This window comes from Equus caballus, chromosome 6 (genome assembly GCF_041296265.1).
Source record: "Equus caballus isolate H_3958 breed thoroughbred chromosome 6, TB-T2T, whole genome shotgun sequence".
NCBI lineage: Eukaryota > Metazoa > Chordata > Mammalia > Perissodactyla > Equidae > Equus > Equus caballus.
The window spans coordinates 93,372,563-93,390,153 of record NC_091689.1 but is presented as its reverse complement, the minus strand read 5'-3'; the positions used below and the strand labels follow the sequence as shown (position 1 = coordinate 93,390,153).

Here is a 17,591-nt window from a genome sequence, read left to right as displayed (position 1 = left end):
AGTGCAGACCACATTTCTCCACCGATTCACAGGAGAAAACCGATTTGTGAATTTCACTGGAAAAAGCACTTGCCTAGTTAAAAAAACCTAAGTGATACTCTATCTTCAACCTAGACCTGGGAAAAGAAAAACCCAAGTTTAAGTTCCTTTGTAAAACAAAAGTCATAATATTGGGTAAATTTATAATTATTCTTAAGAAAGTTCATCTTAAAAAAAAAAAAGACTTCCTGCTCCTTTTATTATATGCCCATTATCTCCTACAAAATCTATATTAAAAACTAAAAATTAACGGGAAGTCACTTGCCTCTGATGTATGCACTACATCACGATCCACCAACTCTGAATCAATAGCCATGAGGATCCGGAGGTACAGATCTACTCCCCTGGAATTTAGGCCCACTACTGAGAGAATGTCGAAAAAAAACTTGGGCCATTTCGTGAGATACTCTGTAACAAAGAGCAAGGCGAAGACCTGGGCAGCCTTGTTCCGTATAAAGGTCTTCTCTGGCTGGGGATTCAGCATCTGACAGACAGAGGAATAGCCCATGAAATTAAACGTACATTTCTGACTCAAACACATTGTTTTCCTGTTTATCATTAACAGGCAACAACCCACCAGATGTCAACGAGGTGTACATTAGCTGTGCAACAAATATGCTTGAAAATTACAAAATAATTCCGTGGCAAGATGGAGAACAGTCAAACCACCAAGATGCTAACGGTACTTCTCATTCTCACACTTTGAGAGAGAAGTTTCATGTGCAGAGTTTTACTAGTTCCTATAATTTCTTCAAAGAAGAAAAAAAAATTCAATTTTTTTTTTCTAGCTGCTTGCTCTTTAAGGAAAATAAAAATCCTAGCTACACAGCTACTTTATGTTAGGATTAGCTAAAATTAGTGAAAAAGAACATACTGTGAACTCTAGTGGCCCCTTGGTGAAGGGCTGTTGGTGAAGGGACTGTTTGGGGGGCTCACCTTTGAGAGTGAACAGAAAGGCCGCTTTTGTCAAGTAACGAAAAAAAAAATTATATTTTAATACCAAAATTTCCGCACTGTCACAGAGAACATGACAGTTTCACTTACTGATATAATTTTAAATTATCACTAAATTTTCATCTACCCATGATCTTCAAAACCAGCACTTTCTAAAAAACCTATGAGATCAAATGGAGGATAAATGATCCATGTTTTTGAAGTTGCAAACTCTTGCAAAAATAAAAATTTAAATATCTGGTAATTTGAGACACTGAATGAAATTACTGTTTTACCTGAGCTTGAAGCCAAGATATGAGCGTCTCCCTAATTAGTTGTTGTTGAATAGTAGTTAGTTCTGAATATCTGTTCAAAATAGAGAAGAAAAATAATAATGGCTATATTTGATACCTGTGGTTTTAAAAAGCACCAGCCTCATATATTTGAAAGGGAAAATTTGTAGAGCATACAATTATCTAAAATTCCCTAAAATAAACTGGTAATGTCTCTGACCATTACTTTAAAGAAAAATAGAGGGGCTGGCCCTGCGGCCGAGTGATTAAGTTCGAGTGCTCCACTGCAGCGGCCCACGGTTTCACTGGTTCGGATCCTGGGCGTGGACACGGCACCGCTTGTCAGGCCACGTTGAGGCAGCATCCCATATGCCACAACTAGAAGGACCCACAACTAAAAAATATACAACTACGTATTGGGGGGATTTGGAGAGAAAACGCAGGGGGAAAAAAAAAGGAAGACTGGCAACAGTTGTTAGCTCAGGTGCCAATCTTAAAAAAAAAAAATAGAGGTGGGAGTGGCAGGTGAGGTATCAATATTAATCCTAATTTGATTTGTGCTTCAGTTCATATTGCAACAAAATGGCAGCTACACAATTTTTCAAATGGAAACATGTCCATGCTCTGATTCTGGTTTACAGAATAAATCAAGAGGCAAAGCAAGGGTCCTCTGAACAGCAATTCACTGCTTTTGCATGAGGCAGGGGTGCTGAATACAAGTGCCCACATGGCCACTCAACTCCAGCGCAGAGCTGTCACGTAGGGAAACGGGCTTGGTGCTGCTAGATCTTCTGATTTTCCCAGAGAAGCTGGAAACCTGTTTTTTCCTGTTAAGTGGCTGGATTTTTATAGGTAACCAACAAACTCAGTATTTTTAAAACACTTTGGGATAAATCAAAACACATCTATAAACTGATATAACATCCACTGTCCATTTGCAACTTGTATTATGATTTCCCCAAAGAAGAGAAATACTATCTAGTTAGTTAGTTAAAGACTAGTTAGCTAAAAACTAAAAAAGCGGAAGCTCCCTAGAAATCTCAGTCAAGCAGTGAGAAAAGCCTTACTTGTATTTAACTTGATGTTCTAGTACTTGAAAGCAGAAAAACTTTATGTGATCATCACTGAAAAAGAAAAATAGTAAAATTAGATAAGCAGGCTATGAGTTGGTGAAAACAAATGAAAGCCAAAATATTAATGACTAACACAGTCAAAACATTTCTTTTTTTTTTGAGGAAGATTAGCCCTCAGCTAACTACTGCCAGTCCTCCTCTTTTTGCTGAGGAAGACTGGCCCTGAGCTAACATCTATGCCCATCTTCCTCTACTTTATACGTGGGATGCCTAGCACAGCATGGTGTGCCAAGTGGTGCCATGTCCGCACCCGAGATCCAAACCAGCGAACCCCAGGCCGCTGAGAAGTGGAACGTGCGAACTTAACTGCTGCGCCACCGGGCCGGCGCCAAAACATTTCTTAAAGTAGACAGTCGGCTTTTACTTTTTTCATTTATTACATTCATATGCATTTGTCTAAAAAGCTGAGCACTTAGTGTCTATTATACAATATTCAATATTTCCATTAAATCTGGTGAGCAGAATATCCAAAAAAAATTAAGATGCACTTTAAGCATAGTGCTTTGCAAACAAAGGCATTCCCCCTAAATTCCAGATGTTAGGATTCTTAGAACAACTCCTACATTTCACAATAGAAAGACTAGGTGTAAAATGACAAATGGTAGAACAGCCAGACACGGAGTCCAATCAGAGATGGTCATGAAGCTCATCTTCAAGTCAACCCTATACAGTTATATTTTACCCAGATCCAAAACGAGCAGGGCACCTGGACTGGCAGTCCAGCCTCAAAATTCATACAGAAGCCCAAGTTACAAACATACTGCCTTTATAAATTGGGGGCAAAAACCAGTATCCACCAATTATCCACTTTCAACTGTCTCTCTAGGGGTGACGCAGATTGGTAGTAAACCAGCTTCAAAGTCCCTTTAGTGAACAACAATCTATTCAGCCAAAACAGATGGTTTGGGCCAGGCTTAGCTAAGGAATTTTTCACATATAAAGCTGCTCAATACAGAAGGGAGATGTTATCTTAATTAAAACTACAGGAATTAATCAATTTCACACATAAGAAGATGGAACTCAATTTTTTAAAAGTTTTTTTAAAATTAGGTTTAATTAGCATCTCTTCTAAGACCTTAGGGTTTCTACTCTTATCATGGATGACAGTGAAGCCTTAACTAATTATACAAGATTTAGATTTTCCACTCAAAAAATAAACTACAGGATGCCTTTAATTAAAAGTTGGCCCTTGTTTACCCTAAGACGCACAGTAGATGTTCTCAAAACCAACTTTCACTAAACTGGGACACTGGGTTTCGGCTATAAAACATAACGACCGATATCCACACAAGAACGCCAGCTAGGAGCCATCACTAACCCCACACGCATCAGCTCTCATCATGAGTTGTCTGCTTACAGCTAGTCAGTTGTGGTTCCCCAAGCCTCACTGGGCCAGTTATACTACTTTTGTAATTAAGTAACTTAACTATCACACAAACTAAGGAAATGAGCATGATGAGAGTTCCTGTTTTTGTAAAAATTAGGTTGAATGCTTTAGAAAGACTTCATAAAAAGTCACATGGCAAGGGGGAAAAACCTTGCACGCAAGTGCTGTGTGTTAAGTAACCAGAAGACCTGGAGAGGTGGGGACAAAGAACTAAAAAGTCTAGGAATCTGCACGCATTGCTTCTCAATCCACTACAGAGACCCACAGTGGAAACTGCAGAAGATGGATCACAGGTGTGATGGACATAAGAATGACGCATTAAGTGCTAGTGGCACACATACAAAGACCTTGGCCCAAGATCAGAAGATTGGTAACTGAATGCTTATATACTTTACATTAAAATAAAAAATTAAGATACATATAATTTATGATTACCTCCTTTACCAACTTTTCAGAAAACCAACTATCACTCCTCATAAGAAGATAAGGAAGTTTTTACAGTACCAAATTCCAGCTGGGATCTGCTGCCAGGTACACAGTATAAGGCAAAGGACAGCTTTACTGAAAAGTCAATCCTGGAATGGCCAAATTATTAGTTTATTATTTTTCTCATTTCTACACTGAATGGTTTTCCAAAACACAAGTCATAAAATGTTTTTATGAAAACATTTTCCAAATATAGGTAAATTTAGCAGTCCTGTCAAGTTCACAGAAATTTAAATTCTTCTAAGAGTCATGCAAATTTTGGTTTAATTACCTGTATGTCCTCTGGGCTAGAGCTTCTGCACACGCCTGCCAGGCATCTGGGGAAATCTTTAACTGCTCAAAATAGGCCAGGGCCTGTAAGATTGCAAAGCAGAAAATGCATTTGGAACAGTCAATCTCAATGCCTTGCTCATACAAAACAGAATGTTCTGGGAATAGCAAATCAGTGGATCTAAAGAAAAGCATCTAAAACAGTATAGTCAGTCTTCTGAATATGTGCAACTTAGTGATCATTCCCAGATAAAAGGTTAAGTAAAAAGCAAATTCCATCAGTTAGATACTCAAACCTGTTTCCTCACAGCAAAGTAGACAACACAAAAATGCCCTGCAGAATTCACTGGGTTATTAAGAGGATCAAGAGAGAAAACATACAAGTTCTTTGTCAAGCGCTATACTACTGAGGTCTATGCAATTATAAAATGGTATATAAAGAGTATTTTCCTTATTTAATAGCAAATATGCTATTAAAGGGAAGAAGGACCTGGCTACCCACTTGCAAAAAAATTGGTCATGAAAAAACCCTATGAAGAGCAGTGGAGCATTGTCTGATAGAGCGTGGAAGGTGAGAGGATGGCGCAAAGACAGACCAGGCAGGGGTCCGCTCCGCTGTCCCCAGGGTCACTAGGAGTCAGAATCCACTCGTCGGCACCACCACCAACATGCTATTAAAGAGGTGATTGTAAAAGACAAAACAGACTCTGTACATCATTTGATCTACTGTTACACAGAAGAGTATTTCAATTCTTCAACTACATCATGTAAGTTCCCTAAAAAATGAGATAAAAAATGGAGTACAACTGCATGATACGAATTTTGGGTACCAAATAATTGAAAAGGTCAGAGCCTTAGGAAATGAGTTTCTCATCCCTCTGTCCATGAATTCAGGGCCTGGTTACAAGAGGAATATGCTCTAGATGGATGCGGCCCCAAGGCCCCTGCTCTCTACCACACTGTTGGGAAAGCGGGAGACGTTCTGCCACTCTTCTTTCAGCATGTTGCAACTGGCATCAATGACACATGCAAGTTTCACATCCAACACAGACACACAGTAATCTCAACAACCTGTTGAAAGTATCTCAAACAGTCAAGAAAATTACACATAAACTAGAAACCCTGCTAGATGATTTTACAAACCTTGAAACAAAGTTGAAGGAATATTAAGCATGAGAGGAACCTAATTTCAATTAGTCAATATTTTTAAAGCTGTGGTTTGTGCCCTATTAGTGATGAAATCAATTTTATCAGTCTTGATCAGCAGTTTAAGACATGAAACTGAATAGAGACTATCAGACTACACTGCAGTTAGTAAGAATAACTATAACTTTGCGTAACTTGTTTCAGTTATATATATATATATATATATATATATATACGTACGTACACACACACACTGGTTCAAGATGTAAAATTATTTTTTCCAAAGGTTAAAAAAAAGAAGCAAAAAAGCCACCACATTTAGGTGATAGTTTCCTGCATGGTGTAATTGTATGAATGAGAGAATGGGTCCCCACACGTGGTCTCAATGGTTGCTCCCACTACAAGAGAAGCGGGTAAATGAAGGTGCGGAGATGATGACCAGATACTATCTTAAGTGTAAATAAAGGCCATCTTTAGAAATTAAGAATATAGGAATGCAACAGTGGCAAAATAATCTAGTTCAGTTGTTATCTAACAACATTCCATGACACCTAGGGCTTCCTATAGCACAGGGGCAGGCAGTGTCAAGGCGGAAGTCAATCAAGTATGCTGCACTACCACCTAATATTTCACTTACCAAAAAAGGGGACGGGACTCAGCTGCTGGAATTGTCACTCACATACCATCTTCTTTAAATAATAGCAAGTTTTAAGCCAAAGACAGATATTCTATTTTTAAAAAAGTAAAAATAACTTGCAAGTTTCCAACTAAAGTCTTTGCACTCTGAATCCATGTGGTACTAGCATTTTAAAAAAATTTGTTGCAATGATGAACAAGTCACAGCTTTGATCACCTAGTTCTTCTACGTCATACGTTCTTTCTAAAGCTGCATTGTCTGTAAGTGGGAACAGAATCCGTTCAGCTACTTTTACTGCTCAGTAGAAAACAGAGAACCACAGACAGACAACTGAGAATTGGGGTCAGTGGACAGTCCTTTATCTTACCACGAAACTGGATTATGCTCTCACGACTCCTGAACTCCAACACCAGGACTATCACAATTCACTTTCTTTAAGATTCCTTCTTTTTCATCCTAATTAACTGTTACTCAGGTTGGCTTAACAGGCTATCAAATTAAGCCGGGACCAGTGTGCCTAACATATGCATGTGACTGACAGAACCGATTTTTTGGATGAAAAGCTTCACATCTGTATTCAAATCATTAACAACGTGTCGGTTTTACTTTTCTGAAAAAGACATTCGTGCACATTTAAAAAATCTGTCAGATGGTGGAATTTAACAAAAAACAAACGATTTCAAAAAAGAAACATAAAAAGTAACAGCAAAGTCTATCTAGTAACTAAACCAAGAGCCAAGAGGCATTTAGTTACAGTAACCATGCAACACCAAGCCAGACCAAGGGGAAGACCTGTGATGCTTCAACTGTGACTAAGGGTTTGACGGCAGGTCGCTTCAACTCCTAGGAAAGGAAACCTCTGACTGCACACAGAAGGCTGGACTTGTAACGTCTTTGATGCCCTAACTAGTCTGATAGGTATGTTGTAATTAGCCAGATATTAAAATCTCAATTCCTGTTATTTCCCTCTATCTGGAGGTCTGGTTACTTATTTAACAGCAGAGGCATGTATGTGGTTCTATGTTAGAAATTATTTGAGATTTTTTTACTACTTAAAAAAAATAAATTCCTTCTTAAATGCAGAACAAAAACTGCTATAATACTGAGATTGTTAACCTCGTTTAGCTCATTTATAAAACATATCCTTTGCTATGAAGAAGAAAAAAGAGAAAATGCCTCTCCTTCCACTTACCCTATACTTCAAACCACCCACACATCTTTAAAAAATCTAATTATAGGCTTCTTCTGTAGATGCTTCTTTTATCTTTCAGCAACAGACCTGATTCCAGGTGTAGGCTACATTATGTTCAATTGTTTATTCACCCAAATATCCCAGAGCCTCATAATGGATTCCTTATCATGTGATCATTTTACATAAGCGAAGGCATGGCATATCATAACTGCTTATTCACTTCTGCCCGGACTAAATAACAAGGATGTTAAATATCACTAACACAGGGTTAAACAACTTGATTAGACCAAACTAAGCAGTGAAGAAATAAAATACGCATGTCTGCTACTATGAAAAGTCCGTCGAACAATCCTTTGCACTACAACTTTTAAATTATTAGAAATAAAGACTATGGGGTGGCCCCGTGGCCGAGTGGTTGAGTTCTCTCGCTCTGCTTCAGCACCGCCCAGGGTTTCGCCAGTTAGGGTCCTGGGCACGGACATGGCACCACTCATCAGGCCATGCTGAGGCGGCGTCCCACATGCCACAGCTAGGACTCACAACTATGTACCGGGGGATTTGGGAGAAAAAGGAAAAATAAAATCTTTAAAAAAGAAAGGAAGAATGACTGATGTGACAAAAAGACCTACCTGGAATCACATGAGATTTTAATACTTTCGTTGAGCCAACTAAACAGAAAATAAATCACAACTCTCACTGTTTCTGTATTCAGAATATATTCAAATATCTCAAATTTGTCTCTATTTGTTTCTACTCAAATTAAGCCTGTATCAGCAGAGGCATTTTTTAATTCAAGTCCTCTAATGCAAATCTCTGGCAACATGCTTTAACAAATGATGAAGGCAACTGAACTCACCCTTTGTCTGAAGTCGGAGTCGGCATTTGGGTTTAGCCCTAGGAGAGCCTGTTCATCCATCCTTGCTGCCGTCCGTGGAGTCTGCTGACTACGACAGGCACCCTCGGATCCCACAGAGGGCTCCACAAACATCTGCACACACAGTCCAAGAAAACAATACTTGATAAACAAAACAGATGCTTGTCCAGAACAGCAAAACAAGTGGATACCATTATGCAAAGAAGTTTAAGCATTAAAAGAACTTCTTTTGAAACTATCCAAGTTACAACGAAAGGAGCCTAAGTCCCAGAAGAATGGGCCTGCTAAACACACCACAGATGTGCAATTTCTAAAACCCTAAAGGATGCCATCTCGGTTCTCAATTTTTCTTATTCTTCAAGATCATCAATAAGCTATAGAAAGTAATTATTTTCTGCTTTAAACAGAAGTATCTAATTTATGCAGTTGTTACTATCTCTAGTACTTAAAAGGGCAATTGTGCAACTATATTAAGTAAAAAAATGGCAAATCCAGATCTTATTATGCTAATTATAAATTTGCCTACTTCCATTTATCAATATCGCAAACCTTTTTGTGAAAAGTTAGAATGGCTAAGTGGTAACCTCAGAGTTCAATATCCTTACTGGGGTGTTTCCTATGAAAGAGGAAGGAGTGGGAGAGTGAAAAATCAGTCATTTAGCTTTTGAACAATGGGCAACCTCCGCCTTTTACAGATCTCTGCTCTTGCCAGCCAGTCTACAAAGGTATCTCAAAAAACGTTTTTTAACAGTAGCTATAAAGATTGACAACTTAATACTGACTATTCTTATCTAGAATACCTTTTTTTTGTTTTCCCTGAGGAAGACTGGCCTTGAGCTAATATCTGTGTCAATCTTCCTCTGTTTTGTATGTGGGTTGCCACCACAGCATGGCCACTGACAAGTGGTGTAGGTCCATGCCCAGGAACTGAACCCAGGCCACCAAAGCAGAGGGCACCGAACTTAACCACTAGGCCATGGGGCCAGCCCCTGGAATACCTTTTTAGTCTCTGGAAGTAATGTACTTTTTCAGAATATAAGGTTTAACATTCTCCAATGAGAACATGATAAGCCCCAAAAGGCAATTTGGTTTTTGATAGAATGTATATTTATGTGAAGAACAAACAAATTCTAAATGATGTATAAATCAGTTATCCTCTCAAGACCTACGAGGTCGGAGACCAGGCCTTACTACTCCCATTAAAAGGTTGTGGGGCTTTTTTTGGTTTAATTATCAGAACCAAAGAGAAGATCAGAGCCTAAAGAGGCCAAGAGACTAATGGGGGGCTTTGGAATGGTGAGGGCAGCATCTGACCCAGGTCTGAGGACCCCTGCTACAATGTGCTTTTCTTCTTCCTTTAGGCCTGCAGGAATCAAATGATCAGGCAGGTTATGTGCTGCAAGCCTTGGGGAACAAGGCTTGGTCCCTTCTCTTCCGTTCCTATCACACTTGCAGACCACAGCAAGGCAGTGTAGCTCCCCGCTGCCCCCAGGATTAAAACCCAAACACTTCTGAATGACTCCTCACTATGCTGCACCCCAACCCAGCAAAGCCAGTGGCATTCTGTCTTTCATCTCTGCACACCCTGCTTTTTCCTGGTTACAGGGTTAACCCCTGTTTGTCCTTCAGAATTCAGCTCAGAGGTCATCTCTTTCAAGAACACTTCTTTGACCCCCTATTGTCCCACTCTCCCAAAGGGGATTAGATGCCCCATGTCAGTGCTGATACGCTGTCACTGCTGCTTACTAGTTTTCTCTCATCAACCTTCAAGGGCGAGGACTGGCTTGAATATTCGTCACTATGTCCCTAAGACATAGTAGAACATAGGGCTTGGATTTGGAAAGACCTGAATTTGTATTCCAATCTTTTCAAACTGGGGCCAGATGGACAACTACGAAACCTGGGAAAGAGAGCCCTCTCTGTGAGATGGGAAAAAAGAGCATGTGTATCCTAAGTTGCAAAGACTTCAATGAGATAAAGTATGCCGGGCACACAGTGGGCCGTCAACAGGTTATTTCTAATTCAGAGCTAGGCACATGCAGAATGGGAACTACTTGGAGCATTCTAGATTATCATATCATGCTAGGAAATTGGCATTTTGAACAGATGGGGAAACAAAAAAAGGCAGTAGTTTTCTTCCACCACCCTCAGCCAAAAATGACAAGAAAATGATGACGATTTCTCTGAAAAACGCACTCAGAGAAAAGGCAATCTGAGTTTCTATGAATCCCAGATTGAGCAGTCTTATAAAAGATTCCTTGAATTTGGCATGGCGTTACGGAAAACTTCTTAAGCTTGGTCAAGCCACTTTGATTATATTAAGGGAAACAGCAAGTAGTCCTAAGAAAAAATATGGCAACTAAAACAACCTAAGGAAACGAAGAGTTGTCAGTACAGAAAGAATCTCCCACAGAGAAGGCGCCTGGATAATAATCAACACGCAATGGAACAAGGTAAGTTACCTACGTGCGCGCAAACAACTGAAAAGTTACAACCTGTGCGAAAAGGTGAGACTCTTCCCAGGAAAAGGTCTGGCACAAAAACATAATGTTCTAATACGGCACAGCCACGCAGGCAGAGCATTTGTTACAATTTGACAAACACCTCAATTGCGCATCCAGCAACTGTTCTGGGGGAAGGTAGGTGAGCAACATACTTAAAATATTAAGCCCTAACTTTTCCTGGTGAGCCATTAAATCAAGAAACAAACAATTTGGGAAAATTCCCCCACCCCTACTGAAGACTGTTCAAAGATCAGGATTGAATCTCCCCAACCTTTGAACACCACGCTGACAAGTCGCTTTAATATAATGTAACTTTCTCCAGTAACAACTCATCAACACTTTCAAGATGTACTCTTTTTTTTTTTTTCTGGTTACAGGGAAACATCACGCTTCTCCACTCCCGCAGAATTGTGAGGAAAGGCAGAGATGAAATGGCGTGGCTGTGCTGGCAAATTACTACACAGAAATAATACTTTTCTTTTTTCTGGTCCCGGGGCGGGGGGGGGGGGGTGAATCAAGTTTGCGGTCTCTGCGTTGAAACTGGTGGCACACGCTACAACTACTACCAACGGGCTTGGGCACTCGTATTACACTGGGGGCCGGCGGCGACGCCGACCCTCCCCTGCGGCCTTGGCCCCTTCCTCCCCCGGATCCCTCCCCTACAAGAAGCCTCGTGGCAACCCGGGTGATGAAATACCCGGCAACCGGCGGCCACGCACTCGGGGCGCGCGCGGCGGCGGAGGCGCGGCCCGGCTCCCCCCTCCCACCCCGCCCCGGTCCGGTCCCCCCAGCCTCGGGCGCACCGCACGGAGGCCCCGGCCCGCACCCCTCCCGGCGTCCGGCCAGCTCCCCGCAGCCTCGCGCGGACTGCCCCGCGGCCGAGCCCCGCCGCCCCCGACCCCGCGTCACCTTCCCTATCACTCCATCCCGCCTCCCCGCCTGCACTCCCGGGGGCCGGGCAGCCGAGCGCAGCGGCGCCGCACGCAGGGAGCGGGGAGAGCGGCCCTGTCCTTGTCGCCGTCGTCCTCCGCCGCGGCCGCAGCGCTAACGCCGAGAGGGAGCTGGCCGGAGCCGCGCGCCGCCCTCCGCTCCGCGTCCCCTGGCGCCTTCTCCTGCGTGGCGCCGGGCCGGCACGCTAGCAAGCAGGCGGGCGGGGTCGGCGCCCCAGGAAGGGAAAGAGCGCGAGGGCCGGCTACCGCCGCCGCCGCCACCGCCGCTGAGTCAGCGCGAAGCGCGCTCCCCGCGTCGGCGCCGCGCGGGCCAGCGCCAGCGGCCTCATGCACAGTGGGGACGGCGGCCCGCGGGCCCGGCCCGGGCGCCTACAACTCCCAGCATGCAACATGAGGGCGGTGCTTCCGGGCAGGCGGGCGCGCACGCGCTTGAGGGAGGACGGGGGGGGTGTGCGGAGGTCGCCGGGGCCCGTGGTGCATGCCGGGATCGGGCGGCAGCGGGGGTGGTCGTTGGGTTAGAATCAGTCCCCGGCTGCTGAGGCGCTTGTCCGGTCCTCATGGGGTTGGAGCCGCCGCTCGGGTTCGCTCAGCATGTTCCCCAAAGGCTTTTTCAGGTAGTTGGGAGATTAGAGTACCGAACTCCCGAGACCCGGATGACGTGGTCCAGACCACGTGTGATCACTTGTTCAGTTGCTCGTCTGTGGTTCCTCGTGTTCCGAATCCAAGAGCTTGAGGATCCCCGGGGAGCGCTGAAAACTTTTAAATTTCACTTTAAACGTGCTAATATTTTGTCATTCATGAAAAAAGGAGCATTCTTAGGGAGTCCTACTTGTAGGTTCCTTCTGGGGTAGTGTTACTTCGTTTGTTCATCCACCGATTTATTAATGCTTCATAGAGGCAGGATTGGCCGGAGGTGCGTGGTTTTGAATGCCAACGCCCCTGCTCGCTGGCTGTTGACCTCGGTTTCAGGCACGTTGCATGATCTATCTGCGCTCATCTGTAAAAAGAGAGTAATAATAGTACTGACCTCAGAGGGTTGGGAGGATTGAGTTAATACATGTGTTCGGCACACAGCAAGTGCTTAATATTTAGGTTTCATTGTTGGTCCTTCGGTGTGTGCTGAATACAGGCTGGGTTGCAGTCACTGAGACTACAGTGAAGAGCAAACGAAACCTGGGAGGGGGAAATGGGAAGAGAAGTAGAGTAAAATTAATGTAACCATTCGAGAGTTACATTTATTGAGTGACCCGCCATGTGCAGGGCATTTCATATGCAGTATAAGATATCTTGAATCACGTTTACATCACATTTGTAATTTACTTGTTTAAGCTGTCAGGCTAGGCTTCCTGTCCCGTGTATCTCAGTGTAGCCCCACAGTCTAGCACAGGGGGCAGCCTGCACTTAGAAGTCTATAAGTGAATAATTGTCTGGATTCTTATATTAGCTGTGTCCTGTGTGGGTTACTGTGGAGGCCCAATACTAATCCTGGTCTGAGTGGCTCCAAAGGCTGTAATATATTTGTTATATTCCACTGCATTATCCTAAAAAACATCCAAATACAGTCTATTGTAGTATCTTTATTTACCTCTTTCAATTGTAAATTCATTTTGTGGCTACTTCACATGTTAAATGTCATATGACACATTTACAGTGCTTACCTACTTTCTACAGCTTATCTATAGTTTATCTAGTAACATTGGCCCTTTACAGTAGTTCAGATACCTAGGACTGTAAAAATCTCTTTCAATTTTGTAAATTCATTTTGGGACAAATAAGGAAGCAGTTGGTGGAATCCAACTGAAGAGGAGCTGAAAGGATGTTAAATTTGACCATTCCATGTTCTGGCTACCCCATCCATGAAGGGATGGGCAGTTTCTCGTCTCATACCAATATAAAATGCCAGTTATCAAAATGTTGACAACACCGTTATTGTTTTATTTTATTTTTTGGTGAGGAAGATTGGCCCTGAGTTAAAATCTGTTTTCCTCCTCTTTTTGCTTGAGGAAGATTATTGCTGAGCTAACATCTGTGCCAAACTTCCTCTATTTTGTATGTGGGACGCGGCCACAGCATGGCTTGATGAGTGGTGCCAGGTCTGTGCCCAGGATTCACCTGGGCCACCAATGTGGATCATGCAAGCTTAACCTCTATGCCACTGGGCTGGCCCCAACACTGTCATTATTTTAACTTAAAGCATGTATGCTTGCATATGGCAATACATTTATTTACATATTAATTGCTAACATTTTTGAGCATTTACTATGTGACGGAAACAGTTCTAAGTGTTCATAAATTAATCCTCACAACAACTTGTGAGGTAGGTACTGTCATTATCCCCACTTTATAGATGAGGAAACTGAAGTGCATAGAAGTAGGGAGCAGAGCTGGGATTCAAACCCACCTAGTCTGAGGCATAGTCCAACCCACAGACTCTAGTCTCTGCTCCTAATCCCTGTTTCTCAAATCATGGTCCATTCAGGATGATGACATTTAGAACTCTGGTACTGAGTCAGCTCTTCTTCCTGTGTATATGCTGAGGCTGCTTTCTTACAGTAGAAATTGTTCCTGCTACATATCTCCCTTGTCTTTCAATTGCCAGAGTACTTGAAAGAATTGAGATAGGTAATATTTATATATTTCATTATGGTTTACAATATGCCTTCATCTGTCTTCTCTGATTTGTTCCTCTTAACCTTGTAGGGATGGAGCAGGTATCATCATCCTTTTTAATTTACGGATAAGGACACGAGGGTGGATCTACGTTGAGTCACGTATCCCAGTCACATAGCTAGTAAATGGCAGGCTGGAACCCTACCCTCTTGATTCTCGATTTTTCATCTTCAGTACACAGTATTTGTTGCCTACACTTACTCTTCCATTCTCTCACTTCTTGTAATGTTTTCTACTCCCAAATCACTCTACTAAAACTCCTACAAATTATCCAACCCTGAGACCATTTTTAGTAATTTATTTATTTCAGCTTCTCTATTGACCATTTCCTTCCTCCTTGAAGTTCTCTCTTCTCTTGACTTCTGACCCTAGGTTATCCTCAAGCTCCTTTTACTCTCTGACGTTTCCTCTTGGTCTTCTTCCCTCCACTCCTCCTTTGGTTCTCTCAACATGTCTTCCCCAAGGCCGCCTTCTGAGCCACCTGGTTTTCTGCACCTGCTCTCTCAGTAACGATCGACTTCTACAGCTTCAACACTCAATTTTATGAAGATGACCCCCCATTCTCTATCTCTGGTTCTAATATTCTGTACTCCCAGCTTGTGTTCCCAGACGCTACACGCCTCACCAGCACTTCCGCTCTAACATATCCAAAACCAGACATGATCTTCCCCCCCCAAAATACATCTCCCTCCTATGTGGCTGCTTCTGCCGCTGCATGGGACCCCTTGACATAACTCGGTGCTCTTGGGTCACCTTTATCTCCTTCATGGTCGGCATCCCAGTTCAGTGTCAGCATAGTGCTGTCACCTCTGTCCTGTCTGTTCCTTCCCCTACTTCCTCCACCTTAGACTAGACCCTCAAAGCTGCTCTCCTGGACTGAACGAAGCAGCTTCATTGAAGGAAATTTATCCATTACTTGAAAGTTATCTGCTAGTGGAGAGATTGCAGGTAATTTTTGTTTTCTTCCTTGTACCTTTTTGGATTTAAAATAAAAATTCTCCACAGTGACCATGTAGCACTTTTGAAATCAGAAAAAAAATAGCTTTAAAGAAACTGACTATAATAAAAGGAAAAAGAAATACTTTCATTGTCTTTTTTTTTTTTTTTTTTTGAGGAAGAGTGGCCCTGAGCTAACATCTGTGCCCATCTTCCTCCATTTTATATGTGGGACGCCTGCCACAGCATGGCTTGATAAGCGGTGCCTAGGTTGGTGCCTGGGATCCAAACTGGCAAACCCCAGGCCGCTCAAGCAGAGTGTGTGAACTTAACCATTGTACCACTGGGCCAGCCCCAGTTTCATTCACTCTTTGACCAGGTATTGAATACTGTCTCCCTCCTGAAGCCTTCCCAGATTTCCTAAACCAAGCTTGTTTGATCATTTCTTTGATGTTGCTTTTTTTTTTAACCTCTCTTATGTCATTAATATATTTTAATATGTTTCATTTTGTATTAAATTTTCGAATTTAATTTCTGTGCAGTTGTCTTAATTTGTGTGTGACTGTCGTATTAGACAGTCAATTCTTGAAGACTGAAAATAAGTCTTATCCTGATTCTGTTTATGGATAATAATTTCTCAGTAAATGTTTGTGAAATGTATTTAATTGAATCAAAAAAGTATAGTTATGAGCTGATGACCACTGAGTCTGTCAAATTCTCTTCGTATGCTTCATCTCAATGCTCATTAAGCCTACTGCCATTGTCACCAAAAACTCTTTCATGATGGGCTTCTTGGCAGAGAAAGAAGCTGGAAAATAGGTCAGGTCCGCTGTCTTTACTGGTCCTCGTCCAACCATTGGTTTCTCGTAGAGGAAGTGGGTGTGAAGCAGGAAGCCGGAGGCAGAATGGAGCATTGGAGCATTATTCAGTAAAAGAAAACAATTTTTTTTTTAATCCAAAGTATTTTCATGGTCCCTTAGACTCTATTACAATGATCTCTCTCCTCCATGTGTCAGCCGATTGCTAACTGTTGTAGATATTTATGTGATTGGTATCCACTTATACTAAAAGATTCCTAAATCAGACATCTTTAAAAATTCAGGTTGTGTTTTCCTGTCACAGATTTCAAGTTTCTTTCTATGCATACTGTCTGTCTTCAGTTTCAATTTGGGAGATGGGAACATTTAGAACCCCTAGACTGATTGAAGGGTACTTCTAGTTTGAAATCCTCACAAGGTTCTTATGACCTATGGCCCACTGATTACTTCACCAAAAAACACAACGAAAAAAAGGAAAAATGCTATTCTCTTGTGTGTGTGTATGTAGATTAGATTTTTGTCTTGAGCCTTAATCTAAAGTTAAAAATGTTAGACTAGCATCCAACGAAGAAGAATTTGACATTACTTTGTATACGGCGAACTGGATGACCATATATGTACCAGGAATCACAAACTTGTTCAATTTACTTTTAAAACACTTATATGGTGTTTACTCTGTTCCCAGTACCTGTTCTCAGTACTTCAGAAACATTGTAAATCCTAATAACCCTATGTGGTTGGTACTATTACCCCATTTCACAGATGGGGAAACTGACGCACTGAGAGAGAAAGTAACTTGCACGAGGTCATTCAGCTACTGACTGGGAGAGCTGGAATTTGAACCCAGGTCATCTGGCTCTACAGCCTTAAGCTTATAACTACTGTCCTTTCAGACTATAGTCATGCACCACATAATGACATTTCGGTCAATGACGGACGAGTGATGGATACGACAGTGGTCTCATAAGATTGGTGCCATACAGCGTAGGTGTGTCGTAGGCTATTCCACCTAGGTTTGTGTAAGTACACGCTATGATGCTTGCCCAACGACAAAATCCCTAACCACACATTTCACGGACCGTAGCCTCCTGTTGCTAAGGGACACATGACTGCAATTGAAATGGCTGTCTCTGGACCTGAGGCTACTTTGTTCTTCTGGTGAAAATTCTTCTGGTCAAGGAGAGTGACTTTGGGGATTAGTTCCGGGTAAGTAATGTTCCATTCCTTTGGATAGTTTTATCAAGAAACATCTATTACGTGCTTGATGGCATAGTTTATGTACCAAATGCTTCTTGAGTTTGGATGGACATAGAAGATAAGGAG

At 42.2% G+C, this 17,591-nt stretch overlaps 2 protein-coding genes across 7 annotated transcripts in view; one reads left to right on the top strand and one right to left on the bottom strand.

Moving 5' to 3' along the window:
* The window catches only part of XPOT (exportin for tRNA), a 36,609-nt gene extending 24,350 nt beyond the window's left edge, over positions 1 to 12,259 (bottom strand). Inside the window, exons 1-6 of one of the 2 annotated variants that reach the window (XM_023643928.2) lie at positions 11,804 to 12,259; positions 8,373 to 8,504; positions 4,543 to 4,625; positions 2,333 to 2,389; positions 1,269 to 1,338; positions 305 to 523 (exon numbers count right to left, since the gene is read on the bottom strand). In XM_023643928.2, coding sequence (XP_023499696.1) covers positions 305 to 523; positions 1,269 to 1,338; positions 2,333 to 2,389; positions 4,543 to 4,625; positions 8,373 to 8,504 — 561 coding nt within the window. In that variant the 5' untranslated portion in view covers positions 11,804 to 12,259. The remainder of the gene's footprint in view (positions 1 to 304; positions 524 to 1,268; positions 1,339 to 2,332; positions 2,390 to 4,542; positions 4,626 to 8,372; positions 8,505 to 11,803) is intronic. The other variant, XM_023643929.2, reaches the window with a different exon arrangement.
* A 35-nt stretch (positions 12,260 to 12,294) lies between these two features.
* The window catches only part of C6H12orf56 (chromosome 6 C12orf56 homolog), an 85,609-nt gene continuing 80,312 nt past the window's right edge, over positions 12,295 to 17,591 (top strand). The window contains exons 1-2 of one of the 5 annotated variants that reach the window (XM_023643936.2): positions 12,327 to 12,458; positions 17,353 to 17,474. Coding sequence is in view for 2 of the 5 variants with exons in the window: in XM_023643933.2 (XP_023499701.2) it covers positions 12,402 to 12,458 (57 nt within the window). In the remaining 3 variants the exon portion in view is untranslated. Of the gene's footprint in view, positions 12,459 to 14,544; positions 15,463 to 17,352; positions 17,475 to 17,591 lie in introns of those variants that run through there. The other 4 variants (XM_023643934.2, XM_023643933.2, XM_070271849.1 and 1 more) reach the window with 4 other exon arrangements.